Source organism: Dendropsophus ebraccatus, chromosome 8 (assembly GCF_027789765.1).
Source record: "Dendropsophus ebraccatus isolate aDenEbr1 chromosome 8, aDenEbr1.pat, whole genome shotgun sequence".
Classification (NCBI taxonomy): domain Eukaryota; kingdom Metazoa; phylum Chordata; class Amphibia; order Anura; family Hylidae; genus Dendropsophus; species Dendropsophus ebraccatus.
In genome coordinates this window covers 80,110,043-80,133,124 of record NC_091461.1, presented here as the reverse complement: position 1 = coordinate 80,133,124, position 23,082 = coordinate 80,110,043, and the positions used below count along the sequence as shown (strand labels likewise).

General features: G+C 48.6%; 1 protein-coding gene across 2 annotated transcripts in view; it reads right to left on the bottom strand.

The window, feature by feature from the left end:
- The window catches only part of LOC138799481 (zinc finger protein 182-like), a 42,672-nt gene extending 23,213 nt beyond the window's left edge, over window positions 1-19,459 (bottom strand). The window contains exon 1 of one of the 2 annotated variants that reach the window (XM_069980722.1): window positions 19,268-19,459. In XM_069980722.1, coding sequence (XP_069836823.1) covers window positions 19,268-19,274 — 7 coding nt within the window. In that variant the 5' untranslated portion in view covers window positions 19,275-19,459. The remainder of the gene's footprint in view (window positions 1-19,267) is intronic. The other variant, XM_069980725.1, reaches the window with a different exon arrangement.
- Between the last annotated feature and the right edge of the window lie 3,623 nt (window positions 19,460-23,082).

The following is a 23,082-nucleotide window of genomic DNA, read 5'->3' as shown; positions in this document are numbered from 1 at the left end:
GCTATACTAATGTACAGGTAATGTCTGGTGTATACACTACACTACAGCCTCCGCTATACTAATGTACAGGTAATGCATGGTGTATACACTACAGCCTCTGCTATACTACTGTACAGGTAATGTCTGGTGTATACACAACAGCCTCTGCTATACTACTGTACAGGTAATGTCTGGTGTATACACTACACTACAGCCTCCGCTATACTAATGTACAGGTAATGTATGGTGTATACACTACAGCCTCTGCTATACTACTGTACAGGTAATGTCTGGTGTATACACTACACTACAGCCTCCGCTATACTAATGTACAGGTAATGCATGGTGTATACACTACAGCCTCTGCTATACTACTGTACAGGTAATGTCTGGTGTATACACAACAGCCTCTGCTATACTACTGTACAGGTAATGTCTGGTGGATACACTACACTACAGCCTCCGCTATACTAATGTACAGGTAATGTATGGTGTATACACTACAGCCTCTGCTATACTACTGTACAGGTAATGTCTGGTGTATACACTACAGCCTCTGCTATACTACTGTACAGGTAATGTCTGGTGAATACAATCAAGTAGTATGTAGCTGATTCACAGCACACACGTATGCACGCTGATAAGGGGAAATGGCAGACTCTTTCCAACAGGCAATTACATCAGGGTAAAAAAACAGCTGAAAAAATGCGTTGTCATAGCAGCAGACAAGTTCTTGAAGCTGCTGGTGGCTCCAACATCCCCCGAACAACAAGATGCAGGGTCCTTCAGAAGTTTGCAGCTGTGCGTAAGCCATCCTGTTGACCTCCTCTATCCACTGCACACAAGCAGAAACGGCTGCAGTGGGCCAAACAATACATGAAGACTGTTTTTTTTCACCAATGAGTACCGTGCAACGCTCAATAGTCCAGATGGATGGAGTTGAGGATGGCTGGTTATGGACACCCCATGCAAACATGGCTACGGAGCCAGCAAGGAGGAGGTGGAGTAATGTTTTAGCAGGCTCGGACAGGCTTACAGGGGAACCCCCCGGTGGGCCCTACCCCTTGGTGGGCCCCTGGCAGGAGGTGGGCCTCCCTGTCTGACTCTTTCTACCAGAGGATAAAAACAATTTCTATGCTATAGAAGCACAGACAGATATATGTAAGGTACCATGTGTCTTCTTGACCTAACAGCATCTAACAGTGTCAGCAGTTTGGAACGCAAATTACAGCTGACAGAAGTCTCGTAACAATAGATAGTCAGGCAGTGGAGTGTGGGAAGATAATAAAAAACTATACTCACCAGTCCCTGTGCCCCTGGACCGCACTCTCTCTCACAGCTGCTGGAAGTTTTTCAGTCATTTTCGAACAGATTCTGTGTATGTCACGGCCCCAGCTCAATGTCACATACTCCCCTGATGGATTGCCTGCTCAGCCAGTCAATAACTGCAGCGGTGTCCATCCCCAGTCAGTGATTGGCTGAGCGGGCACATTAAGGAAGATACTTTCTTTATTATGTTCCTGCACCCCCCTGAGATTTGTTAGTTTCATAGGACTGCCCCTTTCAAGAAACTTAGGCTACGTTCACACAGAGCAAAAGGAGCGGATTACGCAAGGAAATATTTCCGCCTGAAATCAACTGACGCTGAATTCCGAGCAGAATATAAGCAGAATGTAAGCAGAATCCCTGCGTATTCTGCTAGGAAAGTGTTTAGCTCGTAATCAGCTCTTGACAAATTCAGCGCGGAATACTCGAGGAATCCGCGCTAAATCCGCATGCATTCAGCGCTGAAATTCAGCGAGTATTTGGTGAGTAAACTAGACTATACCAGAACATATACTAGAATCCTCCTCCCCCCCTTTTCCCCATTTCCGCGCTGATTCAGCGAGTAATTTCCGCTTGTATTACGCTTGTATTCCGCGCTGAATCCGCGCGTATTCCGCGCTGAATCCGCACGTATTCCGCGCTGAAACAGAAAATCAGAGCCCCATTGATTTGTATAGGCTTCCGCTAGCGGAAGAATGAACATGTTCATTCTTCTGGCGGAAAGCGGATTAGTTCAGTGCGGAAATTCCACTGTGTGAACTGCAGAGCAGAATTTCCATTCAACACAATGGAAATTAGCTCTGCACCTATTTTAACGGCTGAAATTTCAGCGCTGATTCAGCGCAGAAATTCAGCTGCTTTTGCTCAGTGGGAACGAGCCCTTAAGTGGCAGGTTATGCTGTTCACATAGACTGACTGAAGAGTTACTAGTAGTGAGCCAGCATCGCTGGTCACATACACAGCTCTGTGCAAGGTCACTATAGTAATGTGAAAGGTTTGGTGCTTATTATATCTGGTGTAAGGTATGGTGGGCCCCAAGAATCAAATTCCCAGGTGCAGGGCCGTCTTAACAGCATTATGGGCCCCTGGGCAGAGGTGCGAATTAACCCCCCCCCCCCCCCCCCCCCCTAGCGGCCGCTGTCCCTCTTATCTGGTAAGGTACAGTGGTACCTTGGTTTAAGAGTAACTTGGTTTAAGAGCTCACAGTTTTTCAAAACTGTGACTTGGTTTAAGAGCATTGTTTTGGTTTAAGAGCTCCCTGTATTGGGTGGGAGGGCGGGTGGAGGAGGGACATGGTCTGAATAGCGGGGTCTACAGCTCTGTACTCTGACCCAGGAAGTCTCCCTCACCTGCCAAATCATAGCAGATCCACTTCAGGCTGGGGCCTACATCAGGGGACAGGACTGTGTGGGGGGGGGGGAATCTCTCCATAGCTGTAACCCCTCTCTCCCCGGACAGAGAGTGCTGCATGTATGTACCCCCATCTGCCCTGCTCATTCCTTCATACTCCCTGCAGTCTCTGTCAAGCCCTTGTGTTTCCCATCCGCTCCATTACTGTACAGTAACTTATAATATCACAATATGTTTGTTTCATCTGTTTTACATGTTATTCAGAATAATAAATCATTATTTTTTGGGTGTGGAACCAATTGTCTGCATTTCTATAATTTCTTATGGGAAAATTTGCTTTGGTTTAAGAGTGATTTGGATTACAAGCACGGTCCTGGAACGAATTATGCTCGTAATCCAAGGCACCACTGTATATTGCCTATAATAGTGATTGTCATATATGTTGCACACATACAGTATATCACTATTACAGGCAATATACCTTACCACCTATTTATCTACCATATAGATACAGGTATAAGGGTGGAGCAGTAGGTAGGTGGTTATATAGCCTATAATAGTGATATATGTGTACAAATATATATATGGGGGGTACAGGTATATGTGGGGTATACAGGTGGTGGGTAAAAGCCTAATTAATATATATTGGTGCCCCTCTCTATATATGAGACATGTTGCTGTCCCTCTGCATATACGCCATGTTGTCTCCCTGTATACTGTATAATACAGGGAGTCTGTGTATACTGTATTATACAGTATACAGGGAAACAACACGGCTTATATATAGAGAAGGGCAAAACAACATGTCTCATATATACAGAGGGGCAACAGCATGACTATAATATATGAGAACCATGTTGTCTCCCTGTATGTATACTGTATTATACAGTATACAGGGAAACAACACGGCTTATATATAGAGAAGGGCAAAACAACATGTCTCATATATACAGAGGACGTATGAACAGAAGCACTGCACTCCCAGGAGATTATATGCTGGTGAAATTTTATTCAGAAGAAAATCATATATCACAATCCAACCAGATCAAGCTGTGATATATGATTTTCTTCTGAATAAAATTTCACCAGCATATAATCTCCTGGGAGTGCAGTGCTTCTGTTCATACGTACTATGGGATTGAGGAATCCCTCTGCACTAGCACCCAACAATACTATTTAGGGTGTGCGGACTGTTGCTGCTTCATATATGAGACATGTTGCTGTCCCTCTGCATATACGCCATGTTGTCTCCCTGTATACTGTATAATACAGGGAGTCTGTGTATACTGTATTATACAGTATACAGGGAAACAACACGGCTTATATATAGAGAAGGGCAAAACAACATGTCTCACATATACAGAGGGGCAACAACATGACTATTATATATGAGAACCATGTTGTTTCCCTGTATGTATACTGTATAATACAATATACAGGGAAACAACATGGTTCATATATAGAGAGGGGCAACAACATGTCTCATATATACAGAGGGGCAACAACATGACTATTATATATGAACCATGTTGTTTTGCCCCTCTCTATATATGAACCATGTTGTTTCCCTGTATATTGTATTATACAGTATACATACAGGGAGACAACAATGGAGTGATAGGTGAAGGATAAGTATATAATACACTGCTGTATACACTGAATGGAGATATATATACACACTCAGGAGGAGGATAAGTATATAATACACTGCTGTATACACTGAATGGAGATATATATACACACTCAGAAGGAGGATAAGTATATAATACACTGCTGTATACACTGAATGGAGATATATATACACACTCAGGAGGAGGATAAGTATATAATACACTGCTGTATACACTGAATGGAGATATATATACACGCTCAGGAGGAGGATAAGTATATAATACATTGCTGTATACACTGAATGGAGATATATATACACGCTCAGGAGGAGGATAAGTATATAATACACTGCTGTATACACTGAATGGAGATATATATACACGCTCAGGAGGAGGATAAGTATATAATACACTGCTGTATACACTGAATGGAGATATATATACACGCTCAGGAGGAGGAAAAGTATATAATACATTGCTGTATACACTGAATGGAGATATATATACACACTCAGGAGCAGGGGCAGTCTTGGCATTTCTGGGGCCCCAAGCAAAGTCATGTCTGGGGCCCCCCCTCGACACGCGTTCCAAAACAATAGACTGCTGTGTGTTGCCCCCAGTAGTAAATACCCCTTGTGCGCTTCCGCCAGTAATATAAACTCCTTGTGTGCTGCCCCCAATAGTATATACCCCTTGTGTCCTGCCCCCAGTAGTATATACCCCTTGTTTGCCTTCCCCAGTAGTATATAGACCCCTGTGTGTTCCCCCAGTTATATATAGCCCCCCGTGTGCTGCCCCTGAAGTATATAGACCTCCTGTATGCTGCCCCAGTTGTATATAGACCCCCTATGTGCTGCCCCCAGTTGTATATACCCCCTGTGTGCTCCCCACTAGTATATAGGCCTTCTGTGTGCTCCCTTAGGGGTATTTAGCCCCCCTGTGTGCTCTCCCACTTGGATATAGACCTCCTATGTGCTCCCCCACTTGGATATAGACCCCTGTGTGCTCCCCCAGTAGTATATAAACCCCCTGTGTGGTTCCCCCAGTAGTATATAGACCCCCTGTGTGCCCCACCAGTATTATATAGACCCCTTGTGTGCTGCCCCAGTAGTATACCGACCCCTGTGTGCTCCCCCAGTTATATATAGACCACCTGTGTGCCTCACAAGTAGTATATAGACCCCCCTGTACGTTCCCCCAGTAGTATATAGACCCCTGTGTGCCCCACCAGTAGTATGTAGACCTCCTGTGTGCTCTCCAAGTTGTATATAGACCCCATTCTGCTGCCCCAAGTAGTATATAGACCCCCTGTGTGCTGCCCCAAGTAGTATATAGACCCCTCTGTGAAGCCCCAGTAGTCTATAGCCCCCCGGTGTGCTCCCCCTGTTGTATAGCCCCCCAGTGTGCTCCCCCCATTTATATAGACCCACGATGTGCGCTCCCCCAGTTAAACAGACCCCTGTGTGCTCCCCCTCCCATATAGTATATAACACAATAAAACAAACACTTATACTCACCTGGGTCCGGGCGTCTCCTCTTCTCTTCACTCTTGTGGCCGCAGGAAGAGGCCGCGCTCCCCTTGACCTGGCGCCGATGCTCCAGCGATGTCACTGGAGCGCCGGCACCGCAGGGACAAAGCTGCCACTTGTGACAGCAGGGAAAACCCTTCCTGCGGCCACAAGAGTGACTGACAGGAAGGGGGCCAATGTCTCCCGCCCTGTCAGTGCTGCTGCATGTAACTATGAGCGCTCATTACGAGTGCTCATAGTTACAGTTCAGATGGCAGCAGCGAGCGGGGCAGCGGCCCTGTCCAGCGGTCTTGAGCACAAGAGCGGGGCGTGGGGGCCCCCTGGATGTTGGGGGCCCCAAGCGATCGCTTGGTATGCTTGGTGCCAAAGACCGCTACTGCTCAGGAGGAGGATAAGTATATAATACACTGCTGTATACACTGAATGGAGATATATACACGCTCAGGAGGAGGATAAGTATATAATACACTGCTGTATACACTGAATGGAGATATATATACACGCTCAGGAGGAGGATAAGTATATAATACACTGCTGTATACACTGAATGGAGATATATATACACACTCAGGAGGAGGATAAGTATATAATACACTGCTGTATACACTGAATGGAGATATATATATACACACTCAGGAGGAGGATAAGTATATAATACATTGCTGTATACACTGAATGGAGATATATATACACACTCAGAGGAGTTACACCCCCGATCCCTCCCCCTCCCTGTTTACCAGTTCACCCAGGGCCCTGTCTGCATCCCTGCAGAGAGCACTCCCATGATTAACACCTTCCCTGCCAGCTAGCCTCCCCTCTCTGGTATCAGCACATACTCACTCAGGCTTTGTGCTTCAGGCCTCCAGCTTCTCCTTCCTCTCAGGGCTCTGCTGGTGACGTCACTCTCCTGCTCCGCACGGGAATGCAGGGGGTGAGAGAGACCTCTAGTGACGGGAAGCAGAATGCAGCTTCCGGCCACAAGAGCGAGCTGTGCACAGCCCCTATCTACCAGCGCTGATCAGGAGCACTCCCAGTTAAAGGGCCAGGGAATATGACACAGGGCAGGGGCCCCCTAGGACGCATGGGCCCCCGGGCAGCCGCCTACCATGCCCAATGGTTAAGACGGCCCTGCCCAGGTGGGCCCAAGGTGGTGCTCCCCCAAAAATCCATAGGATAGGGGATGTCAAACTAAGAAAAAATCTTTCAAATCAACTGGTGTCACAAAGTTATATAGATTTTTAATTTATTTCTACTAAAAACCCTCAAGCCATCCAGTACTTATCAGCTGCTGTATGTCCTGCAGGAAGTGGTGTATTCTTTCCAGTCTGACACATTGCTCTCTGCTTCCACCTTTTTCCATGCCAGGAACTTAGTTTGGACAGTTACTTACTTTGGCAGCAGATATTAATGTGTCAGACTGGAAAGAATAACCACTTCCTGCTGAACATACAGCAGCTAATAAGTACTGGAAGACTGGAGATTTTTTTGATAGAAGTACAAATTTCTGGCACCAGTTTATTTGAAATAATTTTTTTCTGGAGTACCCCTTTAATACTGTGGACTATTTTACTTTTAAACAACTTGACAGCCCCTTTTGTACAGTCAGTGCAGTTTCTCCATTGATCAACTAATCGGGTGATCACCGATTTCCTATGACAGCCTGGGAAATGTAGTATTACTCTTTGGCTGCCCTTTCCACATACAACGAAATCAGATTGTCAGCTGTCTCATTCATGTTAACAAATCCGCCGGATATAACTGTATACCAGTGGTTTTCTAAACTGTGTATAGAAATGTCTGTGAACCACAAGTGTCCCTCCAAAAGTTGTGAGGTATGGAGGAAGGGCTGACTGCAAAGCATTATGGGGAAGCTTGATGTCATGTGTTTTCAGTCATCATCATCATCATCATCATAAGATTTTACAGCAATGGAGCACCTTTATCAACCTGCCAGAGACAAAACACAATCTGATTCGCCTATAGCAACCAATCACAGCTCACCTTTCATATATTAAAGGGGTAGTGCGGCGCTCAGAAATTATTCATAGAATAACACACAATACAAAGTTATACAACTTTGTAATGTATGTTATGTCTGTGAATCGCCCCGTTTCCCGTGTCCCACTACCCCCACCTGTGTACCCGGAAGTGTTGGTGCATTATACATTACCTGATCCGTGTCGAGGGCCGTCCGCCATCTTGTGCCAAACGTCATCTTCAGACGGACGGACGAGTTGCTGCCGCCCGCCCCCCCTCCGCCGCGTCACACTTGTGCTCAGCCGCGATTGGCTGAGCACAGTTATGCTCAGCCAATCGCGGCTGAGCATCGGATGACGCTGCAGAGGGAGGCCGGCATTCGGGACAGTCGGAGCTGTTCGCCGTCCGCCCGAAGAAGACGTCACTCGCTGAAGATCGGAGACGGTTGTCGGCAAGTGACAGGTGAGTAGAACGCACCACACTTCCGGGTACAGGGGTGGGGGTGGTGGGACACGGGGAAGGGGGCCATTCACAGACATAACATACATTACAAAGTTGTATAACTTTGTAATGTGTGTTAGTCTGTGAATAATTCTTTACCGCCACACTACCCCTTTAACAAGCTGTTATAAAATTGAAGCTGATCTTTGATTGGTTGCTATGGGCAGATTAGACTGTCTAAATTGTGCATAGCAACCAATCACAGTTCAGCTTTTATTTTACCAGAGTAATTTGAGAAACGAAAGCTGAGCTGTGATTGGTTGCTATAGGCCTCACCAAACCATATGATTTCGTGTTCTTGGTGTGGCCTAACCACACTTGCTTGGTCACAAGTGTGTTTAGTGACCTCTGCAGTAAAGCACATCGCCAGTCATTAATGGGTTAATGCTTCAGATGTGTTTACCTGCAGTAACCATGGCAACCGTGCACTGTGATGACAAGCGCTTATGTCATAAAGAAGGTTCCATAAAGCAATGCACCGCACCCTGATCAGTGCCATCTTGGATGCGCCAGAGGACCTTGAGCTTGACTACTTTACTGCCCCCTACCCTTGATGAAATTTGGAGGTTCTAGCAGGGGACCTGGATCTGTGAAGGAGAAGAGATACATCCACCTAGCCATCAATAAGGTGACAGATATTGCAGCCTCATCTCTCTCACATCCAGTTTATTATACTTATAGTATGGTATTACCCTCTAAGCCCAGGGGAGGGGCAACTCTCCAGCCATGGCTCCCTCGAGGTTTCCCCCACAGGGGGTTTTTCCTCGCCTGAGTGCTGGAGGGTGACTCTTCGTGAGTCGGGGGTCTGCCATTTTCAGTGTCATGTAATTTTAAATAAAATTGGGACCCCTTGACACCTGATTACAATGTGTTGTGTCTTTATTTTGCGTTCTTTGGTTTAACTTGGGGGAGTTGGGGGTCCATCACATATTGCAGAGTCATAAAGCTGGACATCTGCCTGCTACACAGATCGATCACCTGCACAATGCGCAAAAGTAGTATAGAGCGTTGGCTGGTGGAACTCCTGCTTGTATGTGCATATCCCTGGATTAAAGGAACACTCAAGTCTTGAAGAAAAAACATGCATCACAAGGTTTATACCTACATCTACAAGGCTTGGCAAAAGGTTTTATCAAGTGACAGGGTCACACCAATCATAGCAACACGGACACCACGATAAATATACATCATATATACACTCACCGGCCACTTTATTAGGTACACCTGTCCAACTGCACGTTACCACTTAATTTCGAATCAGCCAATCACATGGCAGCAACTCATTGCATTTAGGCATGTAGACATCGTCAAGACAATCTCCTGCAGTTCAAACCGAGCATCAGTATGGGGAAGAAAGGTGATTTGAGTGCCTTTGAACGTGGCATGGTTGTTGGTGCCAGAAGGGCTGGTCTGAGTATTTCAGAAACTGCTGATCTACTGGGATTTTCATGCACAACCATCTCTAGGGTTTACAGAGAATGGTCCGAAAAAGAAAAAACATCCAGTGAGCGGCAGTTCTGTGGGCGGAAATGCCTTGTTGATGCCAGAGGTCAGAGGAGAATGGGCAGGCTGGTTCGAGCTGATAGAAAGGCAACAGTGACTCAAATAGCCAACCGTTACAACCAAGGTAGGCAGAAGAGCATCTCTGAACGCACAGTACGTCGACCTTTGAGGCAGATGGGCTACAGCAGCAGAAGACCACACCAGGTGCCACTCCTTTCAGCTAAGAACAGGAAACTGAGGCTACAATTTGCACAAGCTCTTTGAAATTGGACAGTAGAAGATTGGAAAAATGTTGCCTGGTCTGATGAGTCTCGATTTCTGCTGCGACATTCGGATGGTAGGGTCAGAATTTGGCGTCAACAACATGAAAGCATGGATCCATCCTGCCTTGTATCAACGGTTCAGGCTGGTGGTGGTGGTGTCATGGTGTGGGGAATATTTTCTTGGTACCAATTGAGCATCGTTGCAACGCCACAGCCTACCTGAGTATTGTTGCTGACCATGTCCATCCCTTTATGACCACAATGTACCCAACATCTGATGGCTACTTTCTTTTTTTTTTTTTATTCTAAATTTTATTCATTTTCAAAATTTTCAAAAAGATACATGTATACCATTAGCTGTACACGTCAGAGTAAGAACACGGCACCGTCGGGTGCGCAAACTATAATACAAAGAGCCAACATGGCTCAACATTACCAACAAAGTTTTTATCGAGTAACTCCCACAACGGGGAGGCCATCTGTGAAAATGGGGGGCGACTCATCATGTTGAGAGAAAAAAGAGCTGTCACTCAGGAACAGAGAGGAGCGAGAGGCAGTAACAACCGGAGAGGGGGGGGGAAGGTTAAGGGGGGGAAGCTACAACACCAAGGAGCACACGAAGGGCAAGGGTAATGACAATCTACATACACATCAACATAAGAAGAAACAAAACAGGGGAGGTGGGGGGGCGAGGCACCTCACTGAGAGATGATGGTCTTGTATTCGTCGGAATCAGCGAACTGTTCCCAGTAGTATCAGGTTTGAAAGAACCTGGAGTTCCGGTCATGCAATTGGGCGGTAAGGTCCTCCATATATTTCAGGTCCTCCACCTTTTGTAACCACATAGCAACGGTGGGGGGAGCCTGTTGCCTCCAGAGGGCAGGGATACAGGCCCTGGCGGCATTGACCAGATGGCGGAGAAGGGAGCGGCGATAGCCTCTCAGCGGGATGTCCGACAGGTGCAAGAGAAACAGTGACGGAGAGAAAGGTAGAGGAGAGTCAGTAAAGGTCGAGGCAATACGCCAAACCTCTCTCCAAAAGGGGACCAGTATGGGGCAACTCCAGAAGGTATGGAGGAGGGTCCCTTCCTCGCCGCAGTTTCTCCAGCACAGGGGGGACACTTCAGGAAAGATTCTGTGAAGGCGGACCGGAACCCGGTACCATCTAGAGAGAATCTTATAACCCGCCTCCTGTAAGCGGGAGGAGATGGAGGAGGTATGAGTACAAGTATAAATGTGGTCCACTTGTGGGCCCGTAAATAAGATGTTTAAGTCTTGTTCCCAGGCGGTAAGGAATGGAGGAGGCGGCTGTTCCGGGGGGGAACCCAGTATGGCGTATAGGAGGGAGAGAGAGTGTCGGAGAGGGCCCGTGCCAAGGCATAACGTTTCTAGCTGAGTGAGCGTGCGAGAGAAAGAGGATGGAGCAGGTAGGGAAAGTAGGAAGTGGTGCAACTGTAGGGCTCTCCAGAACCCTAAGGGGGCAGGGTCGGGGAGATCACGGAGCTCAGTGAGGGACACCCAGGCTGACCCCCGCAGAAAGTTACGTGCACGGAAGGAGCCAGCTTGGAACCAGTCCCGGAAAACAGGGTCAGCGGATCCAGCCGAAAATGAGGGGGAACCGATGACCGGAAACAAGGGGGATGGGTGAGGAGCTAGAGAGGCCGAGGAGAAGTATTTCTGGCAGATCTTAAGAGTCGGGACGACTGTCGGGTGAGACCCGACCAATCTGCTGGAGTTGGGAAGCCAGGGAGCCGCCAACAGGGAGAGGGGGACGAGAGACATTTCAAGGCGGCATCAAGTTTTGATGAACAGTGTCGGTGCCAGTCTATCACCCTGGCGAGGTGACTGGCTACATAGTAATGAAGAATATTGGGGAGGCCCAGCCCACCACGCATCTTTGGCCGATACAGGACTGATTTCGCTATTCTGGGCTGTTTGTGGGCCCAGATGAACTTGGTCAGCAAAGAGGAAAGTTGTCTGAAGAAGCTCAGGGGCACCGACACCGGCATGGCTTGAAAGAGGTACAGAAGTCTAGGAAGGATGTTCATCTTGAAGATGGAACAACGGCCAAACCAAGTGAAGGTGCCCCGGTGCCACCCAGACAAGTCCGCTTCAATCTTTTTCAGCATGGGAGGGAAATTAACCCTGAATAGATCGGAGATCGAGGGGGTAAGCTGGACTCCTAGATAGGATAGAGAGGATCTCGACCAGCGAAAAGGGAAAGATTCTGCAAGAGTGGAGGCCAGCGAGGGGGAAAGAGAGAGGTTCAACGCCTCGGACTTCTGAAGGTTAATTTTATAGTTGGATAGGGTTTGAAATCTGGTAAGCTCAGAGAGAAGATTGGGGAGAGAAACCAAAGGGTGGGTGAGAAAAAAGAGCAGATCGTCCGCATAGGCTGCCACCTTATGGGTGACCGACCCCACACATACCCCCGATATATTTACGTTCTGTCTGACATGACGTAGGAAGGGCTTCAATGTCAGTATGAAGATTAAGGGGGAGAGTGGGCATCCCTGACGGGTGCCGTTGTGTATAGGGAAAGGAGATGAGAGAAGGCCGTTGACAGAGACCTGAGCCGAAGGACGTGAATAGAGAGAACCGATCCAGGCCAACATGCGGGGACCTAGCCCCAAATGCTGGAGGGTGGCGGTCAGGAAGGGCCAGCCGACTCTGTCAAAGGCCTTCTCTGCGTCGGTAGAGAGGAGCATCGTGGGTGAGGAGCCAGAGTGGGCATAGTGTATGAGATTGAGGGCCCTAGTGGTGTTATCCCTGGCCTCCCGGGTGGGCATAAAGCCCACTTGGTCTAGGTGAATGATGGGTTGTAAAAGTGGAGTGAGACGGAAGGCAAGGATCTTGGAAAAGAGTTTTAAGTCGAGGTTCAGGAGGGAAATAGGGCGATAGTTCTGACAAAGGGAGGGGTCTTTTCCGTCCTTGGGGATGACTGTGATGTGGGCACGCAGGGAGTCGAGAGGAAGATGAGAATCGGCAGTAAGGGAATTATAGGCCGCTAGAAAGTGATCATGGAGCAGGGGAGAGAAGGTTTTGTAGTACGGAAGCGTAAGCCCATCAGGGCCAGGGGCCCTTCCCGCCGGGGAGGATTTGATAGCCCAGTTCCACTCCGTGGATGTGATGGGAGCCTCCAATAGGAATATGCTCTCATCCGGCAGGGAGGGGAGGCCTGAGCTTGACAGGTAATCGGAAATCGCCGAGCGCAAAGCATCCGAAGAGGACATCGAGGGTGGAAGGTTATACAGTTCATTATAATACGAGCGGAAAGCGTCTGCTATGTGCGAGGTTAAAGAGAATTTAGAGCCCGACGGAGAGGATATGAAAGGTATAAAGGAGCGAGACCTTTGGACCCGGAGCGCACGAGCCAGAGTCTTGCCCGGCTTGTTGCCGAATTCAAAATAGTGGCGGCGGCAACGCGCCAGCGAGGCCCTGGCAGAGGAGAAGGTAAGGTCCCGGAGCTTGCTACGGAGGGCGGCCAGCTCCGCACCCACGGTCGGGGTAAGAGTCCGTTTATGACTTTTATCCAGATCCGCGATCTGGGAGACCAGTGATTTTATCTTCGCTGAGCGTTCCTTCTTAAGCCGGGATGCGAGCTTAATAAAGGTGCCTCTGATGTAACATTTGTGAGCTTCCCAGATCACTGATGGGGACAAGTCGGAGGTGACGTTGGTGGAAAAGTAATTAGTTAGTTCAGTTCGCACTTCGGCGAGAACCCCCGGGTCCTTCAGTAAGGTCTCATTAAGGCGCTAGCGCCACGATCTAGGGTGCGGTAGGGGAAAAGAGAGAGAGAGGGAGATGAGAGCGTGATCCGAAAAGGAGATCGGGTCTATAGAGGCGGCGACCACACGGTCCAGATGAGAGTGGGAAACAAAAAGATAATCGATACGAGAGTAAGAATTGTGAGGGTGAGAGAAGAAAGTGAAATCTTTGTCCTGCGGGTGCAGGATGCGCCAGGCATCCATTAACTGGAAGGAGTAACGAGACCGTTTGGCGCGGCGAAGGGAAGAAAAGGGGAGAGAGGAGTGTCCGGACGAAGAGTCCAGAACAGGGTCCAACGCAATATTGAGGTCCCCCCCAAAAACCAAAAGACCCTCTAGGAAATCCTCCACCTCCAGAAGACACTGATCTAGAAAGGTTGACTGGCTGCTGTTTGGGAGGTACACTGTACCGAAGGTACATAACGTACCCGCCATTGTGCCCTTCACAAAGAGGTAGCGCCCCTCCTTGTCCGCCCTGTGGTCTATGTACTCCCACGAGGCTGACCGGGATATCAAAATGGCGACTCCTTTGGTTTTGGAGTTGGGGGAACAACTGTAGTACGCATCAGGGAAGTTACGATCTGAGAGTTTTTGCAGGCTATCGGCACGAAAATGAGTCTCTTGCAGGAAGGCCACACCGGCACGCTTAGTCCACAGGAGTCGTAACAGGGAAGATCGCTTCTCAGGAACGTTCAGCCCCTGTGCATTGAGGGAAACACAAAGGATAGACGACATCTCTCAGGGAGGGGGACGGACACCCACACACCCACACACACACCAGGAGAGGGACTGGGACAACGAGTCAAAGGGAAACAGGTGAAGGGGCGGGGGGGAGTCGGGTAACAAAGACCCAGACACTAGGATGGGCAGGGACCACTAACGTAGCCCGCCCAGAGCCTGTGAGGAGTAGACCACATGGGGGAGCGTGGAATATCAGACCAAGGGTCCTGACTCGAACACACAGGGGCGTTCGTATAGGCTTAACCGGGAAACTCAGCTATCCGGGCACTCTATATACGGGAGAGTCAGGGACATGACCTATGGGTGGCCATACTTCCCTCAGGTAACTAACTGGGGAGGTTCGGGGAGGGTATAGGGCAACAAAGGGTCCCACCAGAGGAAGGGGGGATAAGAGACAGGGGGGAGGGGGGGGGGGTAATGCCAGCGGGAGAGGCCCCCAGAAGGAGGCAGAGGCGCCCGACAGGGAGTAGAGAGGGAGAGTGGCGAGGTAGGACAGGAGGGTAAAAGGATAAGGAGAGAGTAACACATCTCTGGTACTTAACCGGCACTATACGTGAGAACCACAGTTATGTGGATAGAACCACAAAGAAAAACCATTTAAACAATCCCACACAGTGGCGTACAGGAACACAGGTTGCATTGAGACAAGAAAAACAGCGACTAGATCTTAGAAATACCCACGTATTAGTATGGAACAGGGGGAAGGGAGATGGGGGCGGAAGGAGGGGGGAAGAGGAGGGGGAGGGGGGGAGGGAAGGGGGGGTTAGGAAACAGGGGGGGAGGGGGGGGGTGGAAGGGGAGGGGGAGGAGGGGGGGAGAGGGAAAAGGAGGGGAAAAAGGGGGGGGGAAGGGGAGGGGAAAAAGGGGGGGGGAAGGGGGGAGGGAGGGGGGGAAGGGAGGGGGGGAGGGGGGAGAAGGGAGAAGGGAACAGTGATGGGGACCACTAGTATGCAAAGAGGACCCCCAAAAGTCAGATGAGTAATCCCTCCCAAGGACGTTCCAAAATCACAGGTTACAATGTGGTATCGGGAGCATTTGCAAAGTCTTGAACAGTCCCACATATTTATAGGAAACACATTGAGAGAACCGCAGTGTAGTCGTAGATATGATGTGATAGCACCACCTGGAGGGTATTCCAGAGTATCGCTTAGTACCTGTATATCACCACACAGAGGAGCAGACTTAAGGGAGGGTGAGGGGGGAGCGGTACGTGGATGAGGGGGGGATGGGGTAGGGAAACAAAGGTGAGGGGGGGGGAGATAAGGCCCCCAGGAACGGAGGGAGACAGGGGAAAGACAATGGGAGGGGGGGGTAGGGGAACAAGGGTGGGGGACCTAAGTGAGAGGAGGGAGATGAACAGGTGTGGTGCAAGGGCGCTTATGCCTCGTGAGGCAGCAGGCCCTACAGCATTCCCGAGGTAAGGGCATCTAAGGTATGGGGACAGAACAGAACACTATGCGGTCAGATCTGGCCCCCACAAGGGGCGGCTCACGTGTCCCGGAGTCCTGAACCGGAGAATAGGAGAGAGTCCCGGGCATCCCGCTGACGGACCCGGACTGCCGGGTGTGCAGGGACGAGGCTCCCTGCAATGCCCCACTCAGTCCTCTGCCGGTCTTCCCCGGAACGTCGGGAAGCGCTGGGGGAGAGGAGTCGGACGAGGGTCCTCTTGACGAGGGGAGCGGGATCGTCGTTGTTCGGCAGGAGGCGATCGACGTCCAGGTGCTGGTCTAGCCGCAGGCATGGGGAGGATGGGAGCAGTCCAGTCCGGTATCGGTAAGTCAGGGATGTCCAGAAGCTTAAATACTTCCGGCAGGTCTCCCGGCGTACGCACAATGCTGGAGATCCCTCCGCGCCGCACGATAAGGTGGAAGGGGTATCCCCAACGATATGAGGCGCCCTCGTCTCAAATCGCTTCCAGGAGGGGGTGCAGGAGGCGCCTCATTGCTAGGGTTCGGCGGGACAGGTCTGGCAGCAGTGTAACTTCAGCGCCGTGGTAGTCCAGGGGGCCCAGCTCTCAGGCGCGCTGCAGCAGTGCCTCCTTTTGCTGGTAATAATGGACGCGGCAGAGGACGTCCCGTGGACGGTTGCGGTCCTGGGTACGGAGTCCGGCCACCCGATGTGTTCTGTCCAACTCAATGTGTGTGCCTTCTGGGTCCCCCAAGTACTGATTAAAGATGCTGCGCACAGTGTCCACCAGACGATCTGGCCCTATATCTTCGGGGAGGCCGCGTATCTTAACATGCGTTATGAGGTCGCGCAGGACCGCCTCATGAGCGTCTACCCGGGGGGCCACGGCAGTGATGGCTTTATCCAGTTCGGTGTGCCGGGATTCAAGGGAGGAGATGGAGGTAGTGATGGCGGCAACTGCGGACTTCAGTTCTGCCATGTCCTTCCCATGGCGCTCCTCCATGAGAGACAGCTGCCCTGTCAGCTCGGTGCGTGTGGGGAGGGCTTGTAGCAGGGCCTTTACCTCCGACAGCAGAGTCACCGGGGCTGCGGCCGTTAGCGGGTCTCCCACCGGGGTGTCGGATTCTATCCGTGAGGGTGAACCAGGAGTCCCTCCATCCCTCAGGATTGTTGGATGCGGCTGGCTGAGCTCAGGGAAAGGCGAGTTCGGCCTCTGAGTCGCTGTCCTGGCGGTAGCTGCGGAGGCCATTTTGGAGCTGCCCGCGGCTATCGTGGAAGAGGGGGACAGCGGGTGGACAAAACGGGAGATAGATGCCCGTGGGGTCGCCAGCGGGGTAGCAGGGGTCTTCTTGGCTCTGGTGGGCATTCCTGTGCCAGGCTATGGTCGGTCAGTGTCCCGGTAATAATGAGCAGTGCCCGGAGCTGAGAGACGGCACGTCTTCACTCGGCCATGCTTAAACCACTCCCCCCTGATGGCTACTTTCAGCAGGATAATGCGCCATGTCATAAAGCTAGAATCATCTCAGACTGGTTTCTTGAACATGACAAGTTCACTGTACTCAAATGGCCTCCACAGTCACCAGATCTCAATCCAATAGAGCATCTTTGGGATGTGGTGAAACGGGAGATTCGCATCATGGATGTGCAGCCGACAAATCTGCGGCAACTGTGTGATGCTATCATGTCAATATGGACCAAAATCTCTGAGGAATGCTTCCAGCACCTTGTTGAATCTATGCCACGAAGAATTGAGGCAGTTCTGAAGGCAAAAGGGGGTCCAACCCGTTACTAGCATGGTGTAAAGTGGCCGGTGAGTGTACATAACCCAGTGGGCAGGATCAGGGGCAAGGCAGAGTATTGTGCCCCCACACCTATACATGCAGGTGTGGGCTAGGTAGCTGCCCCCCTTGCAAAATCCACAGGATTAGGGGATATCAAGCTGATTGGTGGGGGTCCCAGTGGTTATGAGCAGTGTCGGACTGGGATACCTGGGGCCCACCAGAGGAAATGATCCTTGAGGCCTACCAAAGAAAAATCGGTAAAAAGTGACATACTGACCTGGCCCTATCCTGGATTCATCTGGATCTGCAACAACTCCCTTGTGAATGACATGTTTTCAGTCGAACTATAACTCTCAGAATACCCTACACTTATGAATCTTTAATGAAGGGTATGTTGGGAGTTGTAGTTTCAGACAGAACAAACCTTTAATAATTGATTGTTGTGCAGAAGCTTCTGGTGGCTGTAATCTGTTACAACCATCAGCCCTCAAGGTCCAGCACTATATGTCTCTACAGTGGCAGCTCATATGTACTACAACTCCCAGCATATCCTGAGGGGTGCAGTTAATGCAGGGAGTTGTAGTGCTTGCAGCTGTTGTACCTGTAGGATTCTTGGTGTATTGTACACTGAATGCTTTGTGGGAGATCAGAATACATAGTTATGTGGGGCTCAGTGTGTGGAAGTGACCCCAAAACAGCACTAATATATTATCACCATACTGTACCTCTTAACATACCATCACACTATTCCTGACCATATCATCCATCATCATACTACTACTCCTTCATCCTCCTGCACCTCCATCATCATACTACTACCTCCTTCATCCTTCTGCTCCTCCATCATCATACTGCTACCCCTCTCATCCTCCTGTACCTCCATCATCATACTACTACCTCCTTCATCATCCTCCTGCACCTCCATCATCATACTACTACCCCTCTCATCCCTACCTCCTTCATCATCCTCCTGCACCTCCATCATCATACTACTACCCCTCTCATCCTCCTGCTCCTCCTCCATCATCATACTACTACCTCCTTCATCCTCCTGCTCCTCCATCATCATACTACTACCCCTCTCATCCTCCTCCATCATCATACTATTACTACTTCATCATCCTCCTGCACCTCCAAGATCATACCCCTTAATCATCATCATCATACTACTACCCATTCATCTTTCTGCCCCTCCATCATCTTAATACTACACCCTTTATCATCATACTACTACGACCTTCATCCTCCTGGCCCCCGTCATCCTCCTACCCCATCATACTACTACCCCCTTCATCCTCCTGCCCCTCCATCATATTACTACCCCTCCATCATCCTCCTTCCCCCTTCATCCTTCTGCCCTACCATCATCATAGTAGTACCCCTCTCATTCTTTTTCCCCCTCATCAGCATACCAGTACCTCATTCTCCAGCCCCTCCATCTGTATTTAACCCCTTAAAGGGGTTGTCCAGGGAAAAATGATTTTTTGTATTAGGAAAGGGTTAACCAAGGTTAACCCTTCTCTAATATACTTACCTGTCATTAGATGTCTGCTCTGGGAGATCTCTGGGACGGTCACGTGACTTGCTTGCTTCAGATCTTCTGTCTTCCTGTCATTCTCCGGACCGGAAGCTTCTCCTGTCTCTGCTTCTGGTTCGGTGACGTCAGCTGCACTGAGCTCTTCTGCGCCTGTGCCAGCCTCTCCCTCTTCTTATTGGCTGCAGAGTACTTGAGCCTGATTGGCTACACAGTAGCCTGTGCAGATCAAGCGTGAGGGGGACTTGTGAAGACGGAGGGGCTTGATTTCTGTCAGGCAGGTCCCAGCAGATCACACTCTCGGCAGCAGCACAGGCAGTGTCTCCTCATCCCCAGAGTGAGTCTGAGTCATCCTGAGAGGGGAGAATGCTGTCTGCGCTGCTGCAGTTCTGATCGCTTCAACACTTGGTTCTGTCACAACTGTTCCCTGACACACAAATCATCTCCTCTGCCGTCCTAACCCCCCCTCCCCCCCTCCCCACACACAGAGAAGCCGTCAGGGGAAACCTTCATGTACATAGAGCTGAAGCAGCTGGGGGGGAGGGGAGGAGGTCAGGACAGGGGAGATGATTTCTGTGTGACACAACACTGTTCCCTGACACATAAATCATCTCCTCTGCCGTTCTAACCCCCTCCCCCCCTCCCCACACACAGAGAAGCCGTCAGGGGAAACCTTCATGTACATAGAGCTGAAGCAGCTGGGGGGAGCACTCTTGGCAGCAGCAGAAACAGCCACAGATGACTTCTGCACATCTTATTTCTGTGTTTTTTTCTTTCAAATAGAAATCATCACCACCTGGTTCACCATCCCTTTTTTATTTATTTATTCAGAATTAGATCTATTTTATAGACTATTTCCCTCTTGCTTCATCAGCTTCCCACTATAGTGCAGTGGTAAGTGACAGGTTTACCATGCACACTGACCAGGGTTCACATCCCATCAGTGAACTTTTTTTTTTTTTTTCCAATTATGACTTGTGCTAGATATTTTGGTGATTGTAGTTCCTCTGCAAACAAGAAACACTGAGGGTAATATACAAACAAGATGAATTCTCAAGTCTTCCCATCCTTATAAGCTACTATATATCTTGCAGGAAGTGGTGTTTGTTTACATTCAGAAACAGTGCTCTCTACTGACATCTCTGGCGGAGTCAGGAACTGTCTAGAGCAGCAGCAAGTGCCCATAGAAAACCTCTCCTGCTCAGGACAGTTCCTGACTCCGCCAGAGATGTCAGTAGAGAGCACTGTTTCTGAATGTAAACAAACAACATTTCCTGCAGGACATACAACAGTGTATAAGTATGGGAAGACTTGAGATTTTTAAATAGAAGTAAATTACAAATCTATTTAACTTTCTGATACCAGTTGATTTGAAAGAAAAAAAAATTTCGCTGGACAACCCCTTTAAGGACAGAGCCTGAAATGGCCTTAATGACAGAGACAAATTTTATGAATATGACCAGTGTCACTTTATTCATTAATAACTTCGGGATGCTTTTACCTATCCGGCTGATTCTGAGATTGTTTTCTCGTGACATATTGTACTTTACATTTCTGGTAAATTGGAGTCGATACTCATAACGAATCTTTATGAAAAAAAAACAAATAATGTGAAAAAATGTGAAAAACTGCATTTTTCCAACTTTGAAACTTTTTTGCGTATACAGAAAGTGATTATACCACATAAATTATATATTAAATAGCATTAGCAACATGTCTCCTTTATGTTGGCGGCATTTATTAAACGATCTTTAATTTTTTTTAGACAATAGGAAGCTTAAAACATTAGCAGCAAATTTCCAAATTTTCAGTAAAATTTCAAAATCAGATATTTTTAGGGACCTGTTCAGGTTTAAAGTGTATTTTAGGGGCCTGTATGTTAGAAAGCCCCACAAAGCACCCCATTTCAGAAACTGCACCCCCCACACTCTGCAAAAGTATATCCAGAAAGTGTTTTAACCCTTTAGGGGAGTCATAGAAATAAAAGCTAAGTGTGTAAGAAATTTTAAAATTTTAATTTTCTGTGCAGAGATTTTATTGTAATCCAATATTTTTCATAATTATAAACCTATTACCAGAGAAATGCACCCCAATAATTATTGCCCCGTTTCTGCAGTTTATAGAAATACCCCATATGTGGCCCTATTGCGCTATTTGACACAACCACAAGCCTCAGATACAAAGGAGCGCCTAGTGAATTTCAACGCCTCCGTTATATTTGGTCATTTCTGACTGTACCACTTGGCAGAGGCTCTGGGGTGCCAAAACCTAAGAAATCCCCCTAAAGGGACACCATTTAGAAAACTAAACCCCTCAAGGAATGTAACAAGGGGTGCGGTGAGCATTTGGACCCACAGGTGCTTCACAGATTTTCCGAACAATATGGCGTGAAAAAAGAAAAATTTATTTTTTACACTAAAACGTTCTAGCCTTCAATTTTTCATTTTCTTAAAGGGATAAGAGGAAAAAAAAGACACAAAATGTGTAGCGCAGTTTCTCCCGAGTACGGAAATACCCCACATGTGGCGATAAAGTGCCAAGGGGGCGCAGGATGAGCCTCCAAAGGGAAGGAGCGCCAATTGGCTTTTGGAAGCTGAATTTCACTGGAAAGGATTTCAAGGGCCATGTCGCATTTACAGAGCCCTCGTGCTGCCAAGACACTGGAAACCCCCCACAAGTGACCCCATTCTGGAAACTACACCCCTCAAGGAATCTAACAAGGGGTGCAGTGAGCATATGGACCCCACTGGTGACGGGCACAAATGTGGAAAAATGTGACGTGAAAGTGAAAATTTTAATTTTTTCACTTTCATGGCACAAATGTGCCCGTCATCAAGGGGTCCATATCCTCACTGCACCCCTTGTTAGATTCCTTGAGGGGTGCAGTTTCCAGAATGGGGTCACTTGTGGGGGGTTTCCAGTGTTTTGGCAGCACGAGGGCTCTGTAAATGCGACATGGCGTTCATCATCCATTCTAGCCAAATCCAACCTCCAAAATCCAAATGGCGCTCCTTCCCTTCGGAGGCTTGCCCTGCGCCCACATGGCGCTTTATGTCCACATGTGGGGTATTTACGGACTCGGGGGAAATTGCTCTACACATATTGTGTGTTTTTTTTCTCTTTTAACCCTTTGTGAAAATGATAAATTCAAGGCTAAACCAACATTATAGTGTAAAAAATGTAATATTTCATTTTCACGCCACATTTTTCCACATTTGTGCCCGTCACCAGTGGGGTCCATATGCTCACTACACCCCTTGTTACATTCCTTGAGGGGTGTAGTTTCCATAATGGGGTCACTTGTGGAGGGTTTCAACTGTCTTGGCAACACAGAGGCCTTTTGAATGCAACATGGCCCCTCGAAATCCATTCCATCCAAATCCAGCCTTCAAAAACGAAATGGCGCTCCTTCCCTTCGGAGGCTTACCCTGCACCCGCATGGCACTTTATGTCCACATGTGGGGTATTTCCGTACTCAGGGGAAATTGCTCTACACATTTATTGTTTTTTTTTATCTTTTAGCCCCTTGTGAAAATGAAAAAATCATGACAAGATTAATGATTGAGTAAAAATTTTACAAAAATTACACTAAATGTTGGTCTAGCCTTGATTTTTTCCATTTCCACAAGGGGTTAAAAAAGAAAATGAACACAAAACGTGTAGGGTAGTTTCCCCTGAGTACGAAAATACCCCATATGTGGATATAATGTGCCATATGGGCACAGGGCAAGCCACCAAAGGGACAGAGCGCCATTTAGAGGCTGGAATGGAGGATGGAGGCCATGTCGCAATTACAAAGCTCCTGTGCTGCCAGG